We start from the raw sequence: 21,674 nt of genomic DNA on the forward strand, positions 1-21,674 counted from the left end.
CTTTTGATTTTCCCATGATGTCAAGCAAAGAGGCACTGAGTTTGAAGGTAGACCTTGAAATACATCCACAGATACGCCTCCAATTGACAAAAATTATGTCAATTAGCCTATCAGAAGCTTCTTGTAACGAGTATTACCGAAGGTGGCTTCCCTTCCTGTTCGAGTGGCGCTCGGCGGTCGTCGTCGCCGGTCTACTAGCTGCCACCGATCCCTTTTTCCTTTTCGTTTGGTTTTGACTAATTGATTTCACCTGTTTATTGTTAGGGTGGTGCTATTTAAGTTCGTTTAGCCCGTTTCTGTTTGTGCGGGCTTGTCTTTCTGTTTTGTATGAGGTTGTTCGTTTATTTTGGGGTTTTCCACAGTCTGGATTTATTTTCCAGTGTGTACTTTATTCAAGTCGGATTTTTACGCCAATGTTTTGACGTTACCAGTTGTTCTTCTGGTTGGACATTAAAGAGTGTTTTTTCCCCATATCTTTGCTCTCTGCGCCTGACTCCTCACGATTGTCCTCATTGATCGTAACACTTCTAAAGCCATGGCATCATTTCTGGAATTTTCCAAGCTGTTTAAAGGCATAGTCAACTTAGTGTATGTAAACTTCTGACCCACTGGAATTGTGATACAGTGAATTATAAGTCAAATAATCTGTCTGTAAACAACTGTTGGAAAAATTACTTGTGTCATGCACAAAGTAGATGTCCTAACCGACTTGCCAAAACTATAGTTTGTTAACCAGAAATGTGTGGAGTGGTTGAAAAACTAGTTTTAATGACTCGAACATAAGTGTATGTAAACTTCCGACTTCAACTGTACTATATAATTCTGTAGTAAACTGTAGTATATTGTAGAATCCTATACTCCACACTGTAGTATCCCTCGATCGTGTAGTGCTTACTTTATGTTGTAGTGATTTTATATGTCCTGCATGTCCTCCCCTAATATGGTTGCCAGGGAAACACATATTTATAATTGTTTGTGTTATTTTCTGTGTCAAACAAGCAAACCTAATCCTATAACTTTAATAAACTGATCTTGTTCTTTATATCTGCCTCTGTACTGTTTCCCTTTAATCGGCCTAGAACCGGCATCTCACATTTAATGTTACAATTGTTATAAAAATGTAATGTTATTAATGTTAATGTTACAATTGTAATAAAAATGTATATATTTTTGAAAGGTGTTTTCTGGTCCGTTGCATTGCTCAGAACTGACCCAACTCAATAGGTGGCCTGTCACAAACCTGTGTGTCTTATGTTCTGATTCAGTTGTTCCTCTCATTAAACAGTAACTGGCATAGTCTGGTAGTTGTGCCATTTTAGCTAACCCTAGTCAGCAGGTGTTACTACAATATACTACAGTCGAGGGTGCAAAACACTATGTTGACTAATACAGAGAAGTCTGCAAAAACACAACAGTGAATACTATAGTATACTATAGCCATGTCCTCAAAAACATTACAGTGAATACTACAGTAAAGTCAGCAAAAACACTACAGTGAATAATATAGTATACTACAGTCATGTCCGCAAAAACACTACAGTGAATACTGATGTAAGGTCTGCAAAAACACAACAGTGATACTACAGTATAGTAGAGTCGTATCTGCAAAAACACTACAATACTGTAGTATACTACAGTCATGTCCGCAAAAACACAATAGTATAAAGAAATATGTTTCTATTGTCACCAAGGTTGGGTAGGTTACTTTCTAAATGTAATCCGTTACAGTTACTAGTTACCTGTCCAAAATTGTAATCCGTAATGGAACTTTAAGATTACCCAGATTACATTCCGTTACTTTTAGATTACTTTCCTCTTAAAACTTCTTATGGCTGCAGGGGCAATATTGAGTAGCTTGGATGAAAGGTGCCCAGAGGTGCCCAGAGTAAACTGCCTGCTCCTCAGTCCCAGTTGCTAATATATGCATATTATTATTCGTATTGGATAGAAAACACTCTGAAGTTTCTAAAACTGTTTAAATGATGTCTGTGAGTATAACATAACTCATATGGCAGGCAAAAACCTGAGAATAAATCCAAACAGGAAGTGGGAATTCTGAGGTTGGTCGATTTTCAACCAAGCCCCTATTGAATACACAGTGGGATATGGATGTGTTTGCACTTCCTACGGCTTCCACTAGATGTCAACAGTCTGTAGAACCTTGTCTGATGCCTCTACTGTGACGTGGGGCCGAAGGAGACAGGAATGAGTCAGGTCTATCATGACCTCACCATGCTCTGACCATGCGCGTTCACATGAGAGGGAGCTCTGTTCCATCGCACATCTGAAGTCAATGTAATGCTCCGGTTGGAACATTACTGAAGATTTATGTTAAAAACATTCTAAAGATTGAGTCAATACATCGTTTGACATGTTTCTACTGACTGTTATGGAACTTTTTGACATTTCGTCTGCTTTTAGTGAACGCGCTTCCTGACTTTGGATTTGTTTACCAAACACGCTAACAAAAATAGCTATTTGGACATAAATGATGGACATTACCGAACAAAACAAAAATTTCTTGTGGAAGTGGGAGTCCTGGGAGTGCATTCCGACGAAGATCAGCAAAGGTAAGTGAAGATTTATAATGCTTTTTATGAGTTTTGTTGACTACACAATTTGGCGGGTAACTGTATGGCTTCCTTTTGTGGCTGAACGCTGTTCTTAGATTATTGAATATTGTGCTTTTGCCGTAAAGCTTTTTGAAATCTGACACAGCGGTTGCATTAAGAACAAGTGTATCTTTAATTCTATATAAAACATGTATCTTTCATCAAAGTTTATGATGAGAATTTATGTTATTTGACGTGGCTCTCTGCAATTTCTCCGGATATTTTGGAGGCATTTCTGAACATGGCGCCAATGTAAACTGAGGTTTTTGGATATAAATATGAACTTTATCGAACAAAACATATATGTATTGTGTAACATGAAGTCCTATGGGTGTCATCTGATGAAGATCATCAAAGGTTGGTGATTAATTTTATCTCTATTTCTGCTTTTTGTGACTCCTGTCTTTGGCTGGAAAAATGACTGTGTTTTTCTGTGATTTTGCGGTGACCTAACATAATCGTTTGTGGTGCTTTCGCTGTAAAGCCTATTTGAAATCGTACACTTTGGTGTGATTAACAACAAGATTACCTTTAAAATGGTATAGGATACATGTATGTTTGAGGAATTTTAATTATGAGATTTCTGTTGTTTGAATTTGGCGCCCTGGGGCCTGTTGCACAAAAGTAGAATTAAGACATCCGGGATAAATGACTCAGCTGAGCTCAATGAAGCCAAAACATGTGCGTCCAGGCTTAATTGGTTGCACAAAGACCAAGCCAGGATGAGCAGACACGGATTCATTAAGCCAGGTGAAACCAATCCTGGATAGGTGCGCGCTCACGGCTCACTCAAATAGACCCCGCCACAGATCACAGATTAACTGATTTACCATGGCAACTAGAACCGCGTACTTTTCCCCGTCGGAAGCACAAATCCTCATGGAGGCATACGAGGAGGTAAAAGATATAATTAAGAAGAAAGGCAACACCGCCACAGTGATAAAGCAAAGAGAAAAAGCGTGGCAAAGTATTGCAGACCGCCTGAATGCGTAAGTAGTGCACAATTACACACTCACCGCTCCGCTGAAACATCACAATTACAATTCAAATATTTAATTCACATCTCCAAAAATGCAGTTGTACTGTAATTATGAAACGGTTAAATTTTTAATTGAAATGCACTGCAGATATGAGTGAAATTGTGTAAAGTAACTCCATCACACTGTATAAAGCTATGATAAATTTTTTGATATTTTTACTGAAAACAAGACAAAAATACCAAGTAATTTTTTGCAGTGTGACTCCATTAAATGTGTGTGTGTGTGTGTGTGTGTGTGTAGATTAAACATGAACGGGCCAAAACGGACATGGCAGCAGGTCAAAATCAAATACAAGAACATTCTGCAGAATGGTATGGTCCCTGACTAATATTTAACAAAGCACAAGCATATATTGTACCCAGAAGGTGCCTGCTCACACATTGTCTGTACTGTTTTAGCAGTGAAAAAGAATACCCACAGACAAGGCACGGGTGGTGGGTCACCAAAGGCTGACCTTACCCCAGCAGAGGACATGGCCTTGGAGCTAAATAAAGGCAGGCCCGTCTTAGAGGGGATCCCTGGGGGGAAAGAGACGAGCATAGGTTCCTCCCAAGATGCCACCCGCTTCATTCAAGGTATGTCCTTCCATCTCTACATGGGATACAACCACATTCATATTGAATCAATTTGGACTGTCTGACTTTGGTTTACCTATTGCCTTGCAGTGTCTGGCAGCACTGTGTTCCTGTTAGAGCCACCAGCACAAGCACCAGACGATGCTGATCCAGTGAGTACTCCATCAAAGGCATACTGTAGGCCTGGCATGTCTTGTCTACTAGCTTCAATATGAATCCGATTAAATGTGATAGGGTGAAGGCCCCAGTGCAGCAGCAACAGCACATGATGGAGACGATGATGAGGAGGAGACCATCTCTCTGGATTCCAGAAGGCATGAGGTATCATGTTAAGACTGTGAAAGTACTATTTACTCTACAATGGTGAGGAGTCCTCATCAAAATCAAAAAATCTAATTTATTTTACAGGACCCAGATGCTATACAGTGGGAAAACCAGCCTGGCAACATAGTGCGTATTAATAAAAGGACACCACATCCTGCCAAATTCCAGCTGCGCTAATTGTATTGTGTTCACAGAGCTCACAAGCTATCAGAAAGTTGTATGGCAACCACCTCCGGCGCCAAATAGAACTGGCAGACATAGACATTCAGTACAAGAAGAAAAAGATGGAAAATCTTGCACTGGAGTCCGAAATAAAAAAGAGGACAATTAGGAAACTGGACCTTGAAATAAAAAAACTTGAGAGGGAGGTGAGATATGCCTTCAATGTACACTGTATGCTAACTGTAACACAAATGTATTAATCATTATTTTTCTTTCCTCCCCCAGCTCCAAGAAGATGACACAGCTCAAAATAAAAATTAGGTATATTCTCGTAAAGTCAAGTGAGCCATGACATATGAGCTCTTATTGTGAGCACACAGGACGGTGGCATCTTTCTAAGGTTTTTTTTATTTTCCCAGCAATCAGTACAACCAAGTCATCGTTATAAGGCATCGCCCTCTTTTGCCCACCCCCCCAGCACCAGGTGTGGCCACTAGCCTATATGAAGGCCCAAAATTGTGTGTTCCTTTCTGCTCTGACAATGGCATGCCCATTCGTGCGAGATGTGGTGGATGAAGAAGCACTTGTGCTGAGGAGAGCCTTCAGGCGAGAAAGGGTCTTCAGGGACCGGTTGGACCCACTGGCCTTCCCTGATGACCATCTATATGAAAGATACAGGTTTTCTGCAGATGGCATCAGGTATCTATGCAGACTACTGGGTCCCAGGATTAAGCACCGCACTGCACGGAGCCATGCACTGAGTGTGGAGCAAATGGTTTGTGTGGCCTTGCGCTTTTTTGCTAGTGGAGCCTTCCTGTACTCAGTGGGGGATGCAGAACAGCTGAACAAGGCCACAATTTGCCGCACAATAAGGAGTGTGTGTCTGGCTATCAAAGCATTAGCAGATGTCTTCATCTCCTTCCCTGGCCACAGAAGACTCTGTGACATCAAAGAGGAGTTCTATAGGATTGCAGGTAAGAGGATCTACAAATTACAGGACAACTGTTAACACATAGTAGGATACTCATTACTTTGTGTGACAGGTTTCCCCAATGTCATTGGTGCAGTGGACTGCACACACATAAGGATAAAAGCCCCCTCAGGTGCCCATGAGGCCGATTTTGTGAATAGGAAATCCTTTCACAGCATTAATGTTCAGGTGAACATAACTTTTTGATATTGTCCATTGACGAACACTCTGCATTGCCAGTGATGTGCATTGATTGGTGTAATATTCCTCATCTTATGATTTCAGATGGTCTGCAATGCTGACTGTGTGATCAGCAATGTTGTGGCAAAATGGCCTGGCTCAGTCCATGACTCCAGAATCTTTCGGGCCTCTGAAATCTATCAGTGCCTATCACAAGGTAAGCCACACAACCCCTATTTATAACCATCATGGCTGTGTCAAGAATATCACTGTGTTTATGAGGTAGTAATGATGAGATTTTGTGTTGACAGGTGAATTCTCTGGTGTGTTGCTGGGAGACAGGGGGTATGGCTGCCAGCCTTTTCTCCTGACACCTTTCACAGACCCCCAGGAAGCACAGCAGGCCTACAACCATGCCCATGCCAGGACCAGGGCCAGAGTTGAAATGACCTTTGGCCTCCTGAAGGCACGCTTTCACTGCCTTCACAAATTAAGGGTCAGCCCTGTTAGGGCATGTGATATTACTGTGGCTTGTGCTGTCCTCCACAATGTGGCCTGCCTGAGGAAGGAGAGGGCCCCCAGAGTGCCACCAGCCATGGACTGGGACAATCCGGCAATCTTCCCTGATGACGACAGTGGTCGGCTGCTGAGGGACCAATATGTGTTGAATTATTTTAGTTAGTATGTGTGCTTTCAATTTTGGTTAAATATGTCCTGCGGTGGCAGAGGAATTTGGGTTTTTTTGGGTTCGTTTTTTGACGAATTTGGCCTCTTATGATGTTTGTGCGGTATACTGTGTGTAATACAAGGCTGCAGGGAGGCTACTGCATCCATTCATTTGTCTGTTCAGTTGATGTGTATGGATTTGTCCTGCATTTATTTTAGTGTGCAGACATGCAGGGTGTGTTATATACAGACCTTTGAATGTGTATGTATCATTTTGTATAATATGCTTGGATTCTGTGCTTTCCATCTTGTAGAGTCACTGTGACTTCAGTTTCGAAAGGAGCTGATGGTTTACCTGCTTTGTTTTGTCCTTATTCAATAAAGGAACATAATGTTACACATTGTGTTTTTATATTCATATGGAATGTGTATTTGTTTATATGACAGAGTACTAGGGCCACACTGAAGAAAAAGGATAAAGTCATAAATTTATGAGGCTGGTTCTTTCTGCAGAAAAGCTACATATTGTTTTTACAGTTTTGATACTTATGACAATGTGATACTTAATATTCTGGCACATCAGCATGTCTTTGTTTATGAAACCATACTGAAGTACAATTTCACGAAATGCCCCACATCTGTCATTTTAACAACTGTCCTCCTTTAAAACAACTGGTTACAATATTATGACTTGTGTTTTTTTCCCCTCTGTGGCCCTAATATTCTATCATTTTATATATAGCCTTATAGTCTATGGGAAACTGTAAATTATCTAATGATAGCAACATCATCTAAAAATCATTTTTTATCCAAAATCATTGAAATTAATGATCACAAACGTTTAAATAATAACAGTGGGTCTAGTTATATGTGATAACAATGTATAGTGAGCAGTGAAATAACTATTGGTTTCCATTTGTGGTGACTGCTGACTGACATTAGGGATGAGATTAAATAGATCCTGGAATTTAGCCTGGTCTGGAGCAGGCTAGCTCCACAGAATAAATCTCCATGGTAATTTATACCATAACATATCCTCCTGCCCCCTATCCATCTTTAGTGCAACCGGATTACGGATCAATTGAGCCAGGATCACCAAGATATCCTGGCTTAATCCCTTATCCTAGTTTTGTGCAACAGGCCCCTGCACTTTCACTGGCTGTTGTCATATCATCCCGTTAACGGGATTGCAGCCATAATAAGTTTTAAGAGGCATTAAAAGAAGACAAAAATGTATGTTACCAATTGAACAAAATCTATTGCATGATAAATCAATGTTAAAGTTTACATAGCTGGCCATATATGGATGTTAAATTTGACTTTATGGGTTGGTTATGTAGGCTTCTTCTAACCCATCATTTTCTAATACATAAAATTAAATTATTAAATTATATCTTTACATTAAAAACCAAAGTCTATCAGAATTCCAGTCATTCCAATAAATGTTATACCCCTTGATCTTAAAGAATAGGACATGGAAATATGGAAATATATGAGCAAAATTGTTTTACCTGATCCTAACCCCAAAACAAAGAACTTATTAGCCAACCCTACTCTGTTGTTTATGATTTAGTTATCATGGAGGATTGATTGGGCTCATTGATTCAAGTTAAAAAATAAATGCTGTGCTCATGGAATGGCATGCTTTGAGCACTACTGAAAAGTGCTATTTACATGTGAAAAATGAATGCCATATGCTGCAATTGCTATTGGCCTATTGTTTACCTTTTTGTTGGTGACACATTGATATCTTCATAATATGCAACAAAAACAAAACGGTCGCCTCGCCTCTGTTTTGGTAAAGAGCTGAGGGATAGGTCTGGAGAAATGTAACCACTCTGAGATTAATAGACAGAGCTACGAAAGCAAGGACTGGCCATCCATGATATCAGCATTATTGTTTTAACCATGTTATGAGGCTATACAGTGTTTGTTTACATTTCCAATGTTTACAAACATTGGAGGAAAACAAGCTTATATTTTGGGTTCTAGTGGAGTGTGACAGTTGAACTAAGCTCATGAGGCATTGATAAGTCATATTCTTCAACAATCAAGGGATATATACAGTATATACAGTACCAGTCAAAAGTTTGGAAACACCTACTCATTCAAGGGTTTTTCTTTATTTTTACAATTTTCTACATTGTGGAATAATAGTGAAGACATCAAAACTATTAAATAACACATGTGGAATCATGTTGGAACCAAAACAATATTAAACAAATCAAAATATATTTTAGATTCCTCAAAGTAGCCACCATTTGCCTTGATGACAGCTTTGCACACTCTTGGCATTCTCTCAAACAGCTTCATGAGGAATTATTTTACAACAGTCTTGAAGGCGTTCCCACCTATTCTGAGCACTTGTTGGCTGCTTTTCCTTCACTCTGAGGTCCAACTCCTCCCAAACCATCTCGATGTGGTTGAGGTCAGGTGATTGTGGAGGCCAGGTCATCTGATGCAGCGCTCCATCACTCTCCTTCTTGGTCAAATAGCCCTTACACAGCCTGGAGGTGTGTTCTGGGTCATTGTCCTGTTGAAAAACAAATTATAGTCCCACTAAGAGCAAACCAAATGGGATGCCGTATCGCTGCAGAATGCTGTGGTAGCCATTCTGGTTAAGTGTGCCTTGAATTTTAAATAAATCACAGACAGTGTCACCAGCAAAGCACGCCCACACCATCACACCTCCATGCTTCACGGTGGGAACCACACATGCAGAGATCATCCGTTGCAACAATTCGACCATGAAGGCTGGATTCACACAGTCTCCTCTGAACAGTTGATGTTGAGATGTGTGTGTTACTTGAACTCCATGAAGCATTTATTTGGGCAGCAATCTGAAGCTGGTAACTCTAATGAACCTCTGCAGCAGAGGTAACTCTGGGTCTTCCTTTCCTTTGGCGGTTCTCATGAAAGCCAGTTTCATCATAGCGCTTGATGGTTTTTGCGACTGCACTTGAATAAACTTATAAAGTTATTGACATTTTCCGGATTGACTGACCTTCATGTCTTATAGTAATGATGGACTGTCATTTCTCTTTGCTGATTTGAGCTGTTCTTGCCATAATATGGACTTGGTCTTTTACCAAATAGTGTCACGTCGGTATGAAGGATCGGGAGACAGGCACAGGAATGCGTAATAGGGGTTTTTATTTCCCAAATTACAGCGTGCCGTGTAATGGCACGGGGATGAAGACCAAACAAACACGTATACAAAACACAGGGTAGAAACCCAAACAAAAGAGCGAGGAGTACCTCGAATAAATACACAGTCACACAATGTTTATCACACGGGACGAGACCCGTAATCATCTGCACAATATACGTGGCACGAAAGCTAAAACAACATAGCACAGGTACTCGCACAAACCAATAGACATTGTAACAATAATCGACAGGACAATGTTGAACAAAGGGCACACTTATACAATTACTAATCAAATGGGAATAGGGATCAGGTGTGCGTAATGACAGTTCCGGAGGCATCCGTGACAAATAGGGCTATCTTCAGTATACCACCCCTAACACAACTGATTGGCTCAAATGCATCAAGAAGGAAAGAAATTCCACAAATGAACTTTTAACAAGGCACACCTGTTAATTGAAATGCATTCCAGGTGACTAGCTCATGAAGCTGGTTGAGAGAATTCCAAGACTGTGCAAAGCTGTCATCAAGGCAAAGGGTGGCTACTTTGAAGAATCTCAAATAAAAAATAATTTGGATTTGTTTAACACTTTTTTTGGTTACTACATGATTCCATATGTGTTATTTCATAGTTTTGATGTCTCCACTGTTATTCCACAATGTAAAAAAATATATTATTAAGAAAAGCCCTGGAATGAGTAGGTGTGTCCAAACTTTTGACTGGTACTGTATTCATATCCATTGATTCTTGAGGAAAGTAACTTATAAATGCCTCATGAGCTAAGTTCAACTGTCACATTCTACGAGAGCCCAAACTTTTGACTGGTACTGTATATATATGTACATATATAAATATATATAATTTATAACTCCAGAAATGGATGTAGCAACTACATATGGCCCCTTTAAGTGTATCAAAAGTCTGCGAGTTTGCGCATGTGTCCATTAGGCCCATGGATAAATATATTTTTTATCAGCATGAATTAGATTGAGCACTAAAAGCCCCACTGTTATTCCATAGGCTGGGATCCGCACTATGTAGCTGTTGCCAGAGCGCATTTTTCACTGGCTGTCCACTGGTTTCAAAAACAATGATTGATAGGCAGCTTAAACTTCTTGATTTCAACCATTATTGGGAACAAATACACATTTAGATTTGTGAATAGTCATCCACAACAACCACAATCCGTAAGGCACAAATAGATAAATGAGAGAGCAGCAGTATGATTCGCATCAACATGCCCCCATTAACATCGACGAAGCTGTAGTGGAGCGGGTCAAGAATTTCAAGTTCTTTGGTGTCCACATCACCAACGAACTATCATGGTCCAAACACACCAAGACAGTTGTGAAGAGGGCACGACAACACCTTTTCCTCCTCAGGAGAATGAAAAGATTTGGCATGGGTCCCCAGATCCTCAAAAAGTTCTGCAGCTGCACCATCGAGAGCATCCTGACTGGTTGCATACTGCCTAGTATGGCAACTGCTCGGCATCTGACCATAAGGCACTACAGAGGGTAATGCATACGGCCCAGTACATCACTGGGGACAAGCTTCCTGACATCCAGGACCTATATACTAGGCGGTGTCAGAGTAAGACCCAAAATATTGTCATAGACTCCAGTCACCCAAGTCCTAGACTATTCTATGGCAAGCAGTACCGGAGCGCCAAGTCTAGGACCAAAAGGCTCCTTAACAGCTTCTACCCCCAAGCCATAAGACTGCTGAACAATTAATCAAATGGCCACCCAGACTATTTAATGGCAAGATGGCGCCGACAGAAAGGGCTGCCTCGCTTCTAGTCCTTAGGAAACGTTGTAGTATTTAGTTTTTTTATGTATTATTTCTTACATTGTTAACACAGAAAATCTTAAGTGTTATTACATACAGCCGGGGTGAACTATTGAATATCAGAGCGACATCAACTTACCAGCACTACGAACAGGAATATGACTTTCCCGTAGCGCATCCTTTGTCCGCACCACCCAGGGTATTTGAACTGATTCCAGAGTCCGACCCAAAACAACGCCACCGGAGAAGAGGGAGACTGGAGCGGGCTTCTGATCAGACTTCAGAGGCACGCACACCACCCACCGCTTTTGAGTATATTACTCGCTTATGTCCGGTCCCTAGATAACAAGGTCGACAAAATCAGGGCAACGGTTGCTTTCCAGAGAGACATCAGGGATTGTAACATACTCTGTTTCAGGGAAACATGGCTCTCTCGGGATATGTTGTCAGAGTCAGTACAACCATTTGGATTCTCAGTGCGTTGCGCCGACAGGAATAAACATCTCTCCAGGAAGAAGAAGGGCGGGGGTGTATGTTTCATGAATAATGACTCATGGTGTAATTGTAACAACATACAGGAACTCAAGTCCTTTTGTTCACCTGACCTAGAATTCCTCACAATCAAATGCTGACAGTATTATCGCCCAAGAGAATTCTCTTTGGTTATTGTCACAGCCGTGTAAATCCCCCTTCAAGTCGATACCACGACGGCCCTCAAGGAACTTCACTGGACTTTATGCAAACTGGAAACCATATATCCTGAGGCTGCATTTATTGTGTGTGTTTGTGTTATTGGTGTGTTTACGGACATATTCAATCTCTCCCTATCCCAGTCTGCTGTCCCCACATGCTTCAAGACGGCCACCATTGTTCCTGTACCCAAGAAGGCTAAGGTAACTGAACTAAATGACTATCGCCCCGTAGCACTCACTTCTGTCATCATGAAGTGCTTTGAGAGACTAGTCAAGGATCATATCACCTCCACCTTACCTGTCACCCTAGACCCACTTCAATTTGCTTACCCCCCCAATAGGTCCACAGACGACGCAATTGCAACACTGCACACTGCCCTATCCCAACTGGACAAGAGGAATACCTATGTAAGAATGCTGTTCATTGACTATGGCTCAGCATTCAACACCATAGTACCCTTCAAGCTCATCATTAAGCTTGAGGCCCTGGGTCAACCCAGAAGACGAGGCAGACACAGCAGTACTAGAGATGGTGGTTTAATTAAAGAACCAAAATCTTCAGGCAAAGAAACTAAATCCACAATGTCCAAAAATAAAGCCAAAAGGCACAAAATGGAAATCTTCCAAAATACAAAAGAAACTCCACAAAGTGGTAAAAAACAGCAGGGAAAAACAAACCTCAAAAGACTACTCAAATAATACACAAGAACTAAACCAGAGAACCTCTGGAAAATCCAACAAGAGAAATATCTGTATAAAACAAGGCTTGGGCTGGGGCTGGGTGCTAACTTACAAACACTGAGCAAGGAACTGAGGAACACACAGGGTTTAAATACTAAAAAGGGAATGACCTACAGGTGCAAACAATAATTAGAGCAAGAAAAACAAAAGGTACAAAAAAGGTGCAATGGGGACATCTAGTGACCAAAACCCGAACAGTCTTGGCCAAAACCTGACAGAATCCCCCTCCTAGGAACGGCTCCTGACGTTCCTACCAGCCTTCTCAGGGTGGAGGGTCCTGAACTGACGAATGAGGTCAGGGTCCAGTATGTCCTTGGCAGGAACCCAGGAGCGCTCCTCGGGACCGTAGCCTTCCCAGTCCACCAGATACTGCCAGGACCGCTGCACCCGGCGGGAATCCAGTATCCGGTGGACGGTATAAGCCGACTGGCCACCGATGACACGGGGCGGAGGGGGAGGTCTGCCTGCCGGGATAAGGGGAGAAAAAACAACAGGTTTTAATAAAGAAATGTGAAATGTTGGATTGATCTTAAGGGATCTGGGTAAGTGCAGTCGAAAAGTAACGGGATTGACTCTCCTGGCAATCTTAAAGGGACCGATGAACCTCTGGGACAGCTTGCGAGACTCCACCCGTAGTGGTAAGTTCTTAGTTGAGAGCCATACTCTCTGGCCGGGGTACAGGGTAGGACCGGGACGGCGACGTCTGTTGGCTTGTCGTTGGTACTGCTGAGAGGAACGCAGAAGATTAAGACGTGCCTTCTTCCACGTAAGCCGACAGCGTCTGATGAACCTCGAGGTTGAAGGCACTCTGACTTCTGCCTCCTGGTTCGGGAACAATAGAGGCGCATAGCCAAACTGACACTCATGCGGGGATATACCAGTGGAGGAGGAGCACAAGGTGTTGTGCGCGTACTCGGCCCAAACAATGAAGGATGACCATGTGGACGGGTTGTTGGAAACCATGCATCTGAGGGTGGTTTCCAGCTCCTGATTCATCCTCTCAGTTTGGCCATTGGACTCCGGATGGTACCCTGAAGATAAACTGGCCGTGGCCCCTATGAGTTGGCAGAAGGCCTTCCAAAACCTTGAGGCGAACTGGGGACCTCTGTCGGAAACCATATCTTGCGGAATCCCAAAGACTCGGAACACATGGTTAATCACCAACTCAGCTGTTTCCTTGGCAGAAGGTAATTTGGTCAAGGGAACAAACCTGGCCGCCTTAGAAAACCTGTCGATGATGACTAGGATCGTAGTATTACCATGGGACGGAGGAAGGCCAGTAATAAAGTCCAACGAGATATGGGACCAGGGTCGGTGGGGAATAGATAAAGGGTGAAGGAGTCCTTGAGGGCGGAGGTGAGAAGATTTGCCCTGGCAGCACACGGAACAGGCCTTGACGAAAGTGGCAACGTCTTCTTTTATGGTGGGCCACCAGAACTTACGCTGGATGAACTCCAAGGTGCGACCTACGCCCGGGTGACAGGTGAGGCGAGAGGAGTGCCCCCACAGAAGGACTTGGGACCTTGCTGCCTTGGGAACAAACAACCGATTAGCAGGACCTCCTCCAGGGCCCGGTTCGATGGCTTGAGCTTGTTTCACGGTATCCTCCACTTGCCACGAGATCGGAGCCACGATCTTAGCGGCCGGAAGGACAGTCATGTCAGTATCTTCTCGAATGGCAGGAGAGTAGATTCGTGACAAGGCGTCCGGTTTGAGATTCTTCGACCCGGGTCTATAGGTGAGGATAAACTGAAATCGGCTGAAGAAAAGAGACCATCGAGCTTGTCTGGAGTTCAACCGCTTCGCCTGCTGGATATACTCCAGATTCTTGTGGTCCGTAAGCACTTGAAACGGTTGAGAAGCCCCCTCGAGCCAGTGTCTCCATTCCTTCAATGCCATCTTAACCGCTAGGAGTTCACGATCCCCCACATCGTAATTCCTCTCGGCCGGGGTAAGCCGGTGAGAGAAGAAGGCGCAAGGATGAAGCTTCTTGTCTTCACCCCTCTGAGACAGGACAGCTCCAACCCCAACCTCTGATGCGTCTACCTCCACCACAAAAGGTTCATCCGCCGTTGGTAGTGTCAGGATGGGAGCAGAGAGGATGCGCTGCTTGAGTCCTTGGAAGGCCGTCTCAGCTTCTCTTCCCCACAGAAACCTTGTGTTGCCACCCTTGGTTACAGCTGAGAGAGGGGCTGCCACCGAGCTGAAGTTCTTGATGAACTTGCGGTAAAAGTTGGTGAAGCCCAGGAAACGCTGAACTTCCTTAACGGACTTGGGGGTGGGCCAATCCGCTACCGCCCCTACCTTCTTGGGGTCCATCTGGACTCGACCGGGTTCCACTATAAATCCCAGGAATTGTACTCGAGAGGAATGGAATTCACACTTTTCCGGCTTAACGTACAAATGGCTGTCTAGGAGGCGTTTGAGCACTTGTCTGACATGCTTAGTGTGTTCTTGAAGGGAGCTCGAAAAGATGAGAATGTCATCCAAGTAAACAAACACGAAGATGTTAAGCATATCCCTAAGCACATCGTTTATGAGCGCTTGGAACACAGCCGGAGCGTTGGTCAGGCCGAAGGGCATCACCGAGTATTCGTAGTGACCAGTAGGCGTGTTGAAAGCGGTCTTCCACTCGTCCCCGGGTTTGATCCGCACAAGATGGTATGCGTTCCGCAGGTCAAGCTTAGTGAAGACAACTGCTTCCTGGAGCAGCTCAAAGGCTGTGGCCATAAGGGGTAGCGGGTAGCGGTTACGGACGGTTATGGCATTGAGTCCCCGGTAGTCGATGCAAGGTCGTAATCCACCGTCTTTCTTGGCCACAAAGAAAAACCCTGCTCCCGCCGGCGAGGTAGATGGACGCATGAGGCCTGCTGCCAGAGCGTCCTTGATGTAGGTATCCATAGCAGCTCGTTCGGGAGGAGAAAGGGAAAAGATCCGACCCCTGGGAGGGCAGGTCCCCGGAAACAGGTCGATGGTGCAATCGTAAGGTCTATGGGGTGGTAGTTTGGTGGCTCTCTGTTTGCTAAATACCAGTTTGAGGTCATGGTAACACTCGGGAACTCGGGACAGGTTGATGGATTCTAGAGACTCGGAAGGGGAACTCTGGGAACTCGGGAAGATACAAGTGGCTTGGCACGTAGGACCCCACTGCTTGATAGTGCCCACAGACCAGTCGATGTGAGGGTTATGGCTGTGAAGCCAGGGATAACCAAGGACGAGAGGGAACTCGGAACAGGAGATCAGATGAAAGTTCATCACTTCCTGGTGTTGGGAAACTGAAAGTCGCAAGGGGGTAGTGGCACGCGTAACAAGTCCAGATCCCAAAGGGCTTCTATCCAACGTAGTAACCCTTATGGGGTCACTCAGAGGTTCAGAAGGAACGCCATTCTCTTTCGCCCAGACCCCATCCATGAAGTTACCTGCGGCTCCAGAGTCTACCAAGGCTTGAAGAGAAAACTCGTGGTCGTCCCAGGAAAGGGTAACTGGAATGAGCAGGCGGGAGTTGGATGGATGGGAGGAGGTTATGTTTCCCGTTACAGTCCTCCCAGGCCTGCACGGGAGAGTGCGTTTCCCTGGAGCCCGGGACACGTGGAGCGGAAATGGCCCGGTTTGCCGCAATATAGACAGCATCGCTCCCTCATCCGGCGGTCTCTCTCAGCCTGGGAGATGCGTCCAACCTGCATGGGTTCTGGTGGAGCCAGCGAGGATAAAGGTGGAGACTCGGAGCTGGAACCGATAGGAGCTAGGGTGAGCGGTCTACGGTTGAGTTCTCTCTCTCTCAGACGCTGGTCTATGCGTGAAGCCAACTTGATAAGGGACTCGAGGTTGTCCGGTGGTTCCCGAGTGGCCAGTTCATCTTGGATGGTGTCAGAAAGACCCTTCAAAAAACACACTGTGAGCGCCTCGTCGTTCCAGCCACTTGCTGCTGCCACAGTGCGGAACTGGATGGCATAGTCCGTCACGCTGCGCCGACCTTGGCGCAGAGTCAGGAGCTGTTTGGCTGAGTCAGGGCCGTTGGTAGGACCTTGAAACACTCGCTTGAATTCTTCAGCAAAGGTAGAGTAGCTGGCACAGCAGGGACTTTGGGCATCCCACACAGCAGTAGCCCAGGCTAGGGCTTTTTCCGACAGCAGGGTGATGATATATGCTATCTTGGACCGGTCGGTGGGAAACGACGATGGTTGCAGCTCAAAGGAGAGAGAACATTGGGTGAAAAACCCCTTACAAACACTCGGATCCCCTGAGAACCGTTGGGGAGGCGGCAGACGAGGTTCAGCCAGGGGGTTAACTGCCAGGGGCACTTGAATCGGATGAACTGGAGCAGAAGCGGTTGCCGGGGAAAGTCGATCCGAAATCTGCTTTATGGAAGTCAGCATCTCTGACAGGAGTTGAGAATGTCTAGCCATTAAGGCCTCTTGCTGAACCAGAGCAGCTTCGTGGCGTTGGACAGTCCCCTCGTGGTGGGACAGCATGGAAAAAAAATCCTGGGTACTGGCTGCCTCTGGGTTCATTATAATGGCTCAGTGTTTCTGTCAGGACCAGGTGCGAGAAACAGTCACTAATAATCGTCAGAACCCAGAAGATGAGGCAGTACTAGAGATGGTGGTTTAATTAAAGAACCAAAATCTTCAGGCAAAGAAACTAAATCCACAATGTCCAAAAATAAAGCCAAAAGGCACAAAATGGAAATCCTCCAAAATACAAAAGAAACTCCACAAAGTGGTAAAAAACAGCAGGGAAAAACAAACCTCAAAAGACTACTCAAATAATACACAAGAACTAAACCAGAGAACCTCTGGAAAATCCAACAAGAGAAATATCTGTATAAAACAAGGCTTGGGCTGGGGCTGGGTGCTAACTTACAAACACTGAGCAAGGAACTGAGGAACACACAGGGTTTAAATACTAACAAGGGAATGACCTACAGGTGCAAACAATAATTAGAGCAAGAAAAACAAAAGGTACAAAAAAGGTGCAATGGGGACATCTAGTGACCAAAACCCGAACAGTCTTGGCCAAAACCTGACAAGTAGGCTTGATTACCTACAATGACGAGACAGCCTACAGGGAGGAGGTGAGGGCTCTCGGAGTGTGGTGTCAGGAAAACAACCTCTCACTCAACGTCAGCAAAACAAAGGAGCTGATGGTGGATTTCAGGATACAGCAGAGGGAGCACTCCCCTATCCACATCGAAGGGACATCAGTGGAGAAGGTGGAAAGTTTAAGTTCCTCAGCGTACACATGACCGACAAACTGAAATGGTCCACCCACAAAGACAGTGTGGTGAAGAAGGCACAACAGCGCCTCTTCAACCACAGGAGGCTGAAGAAATTTGGCTTGTCACCTAAAACCCTCGCAAACTTTTACAGATGTACAATTGAGAGCATCCTGTCGGGCTGTATCACCTCCTGGTATGGCAACTGCAGCGCCCGCAACCGCAGGACCATTCAGAAGGTGGTGCGCTCTGCACAACGCATCACCGGGGGCAAACTACCTGCCCTCCAGGACACCTACAGCACCTGATGTCACAGGAAGGCCAAAAGATCATCAAGGACAACAACCACCCTAGCCACTGCCTGTTCACCCCGCTGCCATCCAGAAGGTGAGGTCAGTACAGGTGCATCAAAACTGAAAAACAGCTTCTATCTCAAGGCCATCACACTGTTAAACAGTGTGGTGGATGAATCAGAATTAGTTGGGTAACATAGATAATTAAGATATTTTATTTGCATAATATGCTTATGTGAGATACTTGTCATTAGAATGTATCCTTTTGGACTATAGTGTTGGCAGTTGCACTTTTCCCTCAGCTGGGGCTCCATCACCTGGGGCCCAGAGAGGGGAGAGGTCAGGCTTGTCTTTCACATGTCCCTGGTGCTATGCAGAATATCAGAAAGGGTAGAGGACAGAATGGAACATTGTCTTCATATGTGAAAGTGTCTTTACCTATTCTTAAACCATGTGAAGGGATGGCGTGATTAATGGGGAAGCAATTACTTGTCTCCACAATGTCTGTTCGCCAGTCACTCCCTCCTTCATTGAGGGGAGGTGTATGGCAGTGTCTGGAAACATTGTATGTCCTCTCTGATCTTATACTTATCCTGGGATAGTGTATGACCTAGAGGCTCACTCCCCTCAGTGAGCTTGTCCAGGAGTGGGGTCAAGAGGGGGTTTACTTGAAAATTGATATATGCCATTGGATGAGTTGGTGTTTTTGTACTATGAAGTACCAGGAACGAGATTAGAACCTCGTCTGAGGGACCAAACTGAACGATAATTTATAGCGAATGTTATCTGGCTAAGGGATACTCCTTTCTCAAGAAAAACTATTTATTTGTGAACTGTTCCTAAGATCTGTGATTCGTCAGTGTAGGTTGAGAGGGGTGTATCTTGGCTATAAAAGATCGTTGTACTTTTCTGGTGGTACTTCTCAACGGTTCATTAGAAATAGTGAATTGTTGAAAGTCAAATGCTATTGCAAAGCTTATTATTATTAAAGATGTAGTTTAAGTATAACTCTGACTGGTGTGTAGTTTGTAACTCTCCTCATTTGGTAAAGCAGAAATATGCCACCACAACAGCCATCACTAGCACAGAAAGGCTGCTGCCTGCATTCAGACTTGAAATCACTGGCCACTTTAATAATGTCACTTTAATAATGTTTACATATCTTGCTTACTCATCTCATATGTATACACTGTATTTATACTATCTATTGCATCTTAGCCTATGCCGCTCTGTCATTGCTCATACGTATATTTATATGTATATATTCCTATTCCATTCCATTCCTTTCCTTAAATTTGTGTGTATTAGGTATTTGTTGTGGAATTGTTAGATATTATTTGTTAGATATTGCTGCACTGTCAGAACTAGAAGCACAAGCATTTCACTACACTCGCAATAACATCTGCTAACCATGTGTATGTGACCAATAACATTTGATTTGATTTGATTTACATTGACCACCCCCTTCCCCTTTGTTTAAACACTGCTGCTACTCGCTGTTTATTATCTATGCATAGTCACTTTACAAATGACCTCGACTAATCTGTACCCCCGCATGTTGACTCGGTACCGGTACCCCTTGTAAATAGCCTCGTAATTGTTATGTCATTCTCTTGTGTTACTTTTTTTTTTAAATTGATTGACTAGTTTATTTTGTAATTATTTTCTTCTCTATTTCTTGAACTGCATTGTTGGTTAAGGGCTTGTAAGTAAGTACTTCACGGTAAGGTTGTATTTGGGGCATGTGACAAATAAAATTTGATTTGATTTGATTTGTAGATCTCAAAAATAGGTGATATCCGTGTCGCCGTAGACTACATCACTGCTGTCATCCTTACCTCGCTCAGGTGGAACAAACTTAAACTTGCGCCTTTTTTCAATGCTGATTTGAATGTCATTAAGAAAATAGAGAAGTGTGAAAGGTATTTTTTCACAAACGTCCTTTCTGAATTTAAAAGTAATCCTCGAAGTAATCATCTAGTTTTTCAAAAGTATCTGTAATCTGATTACAACATTTTTGCTGGTAACGTAACACAGTTACCATTTTTTTGTAATCCCTCACATTTAACAGATCACATGTTTATTTAACTAGGCAAGTCAGGTAAGAACAAATTCTTTTTTTACAATGACCGCCTTAGACCACTGCGCCACTCAGGTTACTCCCCAACCCTGATTGTCACATACAGTCATGTACGCAAAAACACTACAATGAATACTATAGTATACTACAGTCATGTTCGCAAAACCACTACAGTGAATACTACAATCATCTCTGCAAAAGCACTACAGTAAATATTACATTGAATACTATAGTAAAGTCCACAAAAACACTACAGTGAATACTGTAAATATAGTAATACTACAGTATTTAGACCATAGCATACTATCGTATTTTTTTACGTGGGATGTTACACAAATACACACACACGCACACACACAATTAAACAGAAAGCTATCCTGCCTCCTTACTTGGGTTTTAGATGTAGACAGTCAGGGTTAGATAATAGTAAGGTTGTGGTGATGGGTTTTACCTGTGGCTCTGAGGGGACTCAGGAGGAGTAGTGTGGACCAGAGTAGGACCCTCCACCTCGACAGACAAGACCTCTGCTGCTGCATCACTACAGCCTCAACCAGACACCAGGTTCCAGTCCCAGCCCCTAGCACTGTATCTAGAACCAGACCTTCCTTAGCACAGCTCCAAGTTCCGGTCCCAGTCTCTCACACCACCACCCCTAACCTGGAATAAGAGAAAGAGAAGTGTGGTCAAATAAAAGCCATCTTGTTGTTAAAAAACCAAACAGTTTTGCCACTGTCACTGAGCAATGCTAAGCTATCTATGACTAGCTAGCTGTCTGTATTTACATGGGTGTAACTTAAACGAGTGATGCTAGGCTAACTATTGCTAGCTATCTGTGCTGTATTTATTGACATACGCAAGCTGTCATTGAACAATGTTATGATAGCTACAACTAGCTGTCTGTCTGACTTAGTGGCCACTGAGCAATGCTTAGCTAACTATGGCTAGCCAGATGTCTGTATTGACATGGCTGTAACTGAAGGATGCTTGGTTAATTATGGCTAGATTGCTGTCTGTTTTGTCATGGTTGTCACCGTGACTGAGCAATGCTAGGCTAACTACCTAGCATTCGGTATTGACGTTGCTTGGTTGTCTGTGGGCTCGTGGCCTCAGTGTCCCTCACCTTTTCACATTACACTTTATTTAGTGTGGTTACTTTGCTTTACTTTACAAATTAGCATTGGCCA

The 21,674-nt window shown here is 43.6% G+C and overlaps 2 protein-coding genes across 12 annotated transcripts in view; one reads left to right on the plus strand and one right to left on the minus strand.

Moving 5' to 3' along the window:
• LOC139584624 (cadherin-related family member 5-like) overlaps window positions 1-21,146 on the minus strand; it is a 34,113-nt gene extending 12,967 nt beyond the window's left edge. Inside the window, exon 1 of the mRNA XM_071416686.1 lies at window positions 20,942-21,146. Coding sequence (XP_071272787.1) covers window positions 20,942-21,026 — 85 coding nt within the window. The 5' untranslated portion in view covers window positions 21,027-21,146. The remainder of the gene's footprint in view (window positions 1-20,941) is intronic.
• Window positions 3,236-6,947, plus strand: LOC139584622 (putative nuclease HARBI1). 11 transcript variants are annotated; one of them, XM_071416684.1, is made up of 11 exons: window positions 3,236-3,601; window positions 3,893-3,963; window positions 4,051-4,227; window positions 4,318-4,379; window positions 4,462-4,548; window positions 4,636-4,677; window positions 4,746-4,919; window positions 4,999-5,034; window positions 5,133-5,872; window positions 5,969-6,080; window positions 6,175-6,947. In XM_071416684.1, exons 1-8 carry the CDS (start codon window positions 3,444-3,446, stop codon window positions 5,032-5,034), a joined length of 807 nt encoding a protein of 268 aa, XP_071272785.1. In that variant the 5' UTR covers window positions 3,236-3,443; the 3' UTR covers window positions 5,133-5,872; window positions 5,969-6,080; window positions 6,175-6,947. The 11 variants fall into 11 exon arrangements, with proteins under 11 accessions (XP_071272785.1, XP_071272783.1, XP_071272782.1 ...); XM_071416682.1 differs by having other exon boundaries at window positions 4,746-5,034; XM_071416681.1 differs by having other exon boundaries at window positions 4,746-5,872.
• Window positions 21,147-21,674: the final 528 nt, after the last annotated feature.

Source organism: Salvelinus alpinus, chromosome 9 (assembly GCF_045679555.1).
Source record: "Salvelinus alpinus chromosome 9, SLU_Salpinus.1, whole genome shotgun sequence".
NCBI lineage: Eukaryota > Metazoa > Chordata > Actinopteri > Salmoniformes > Salmonidae > Salvelinus > Salvelinus alpinus.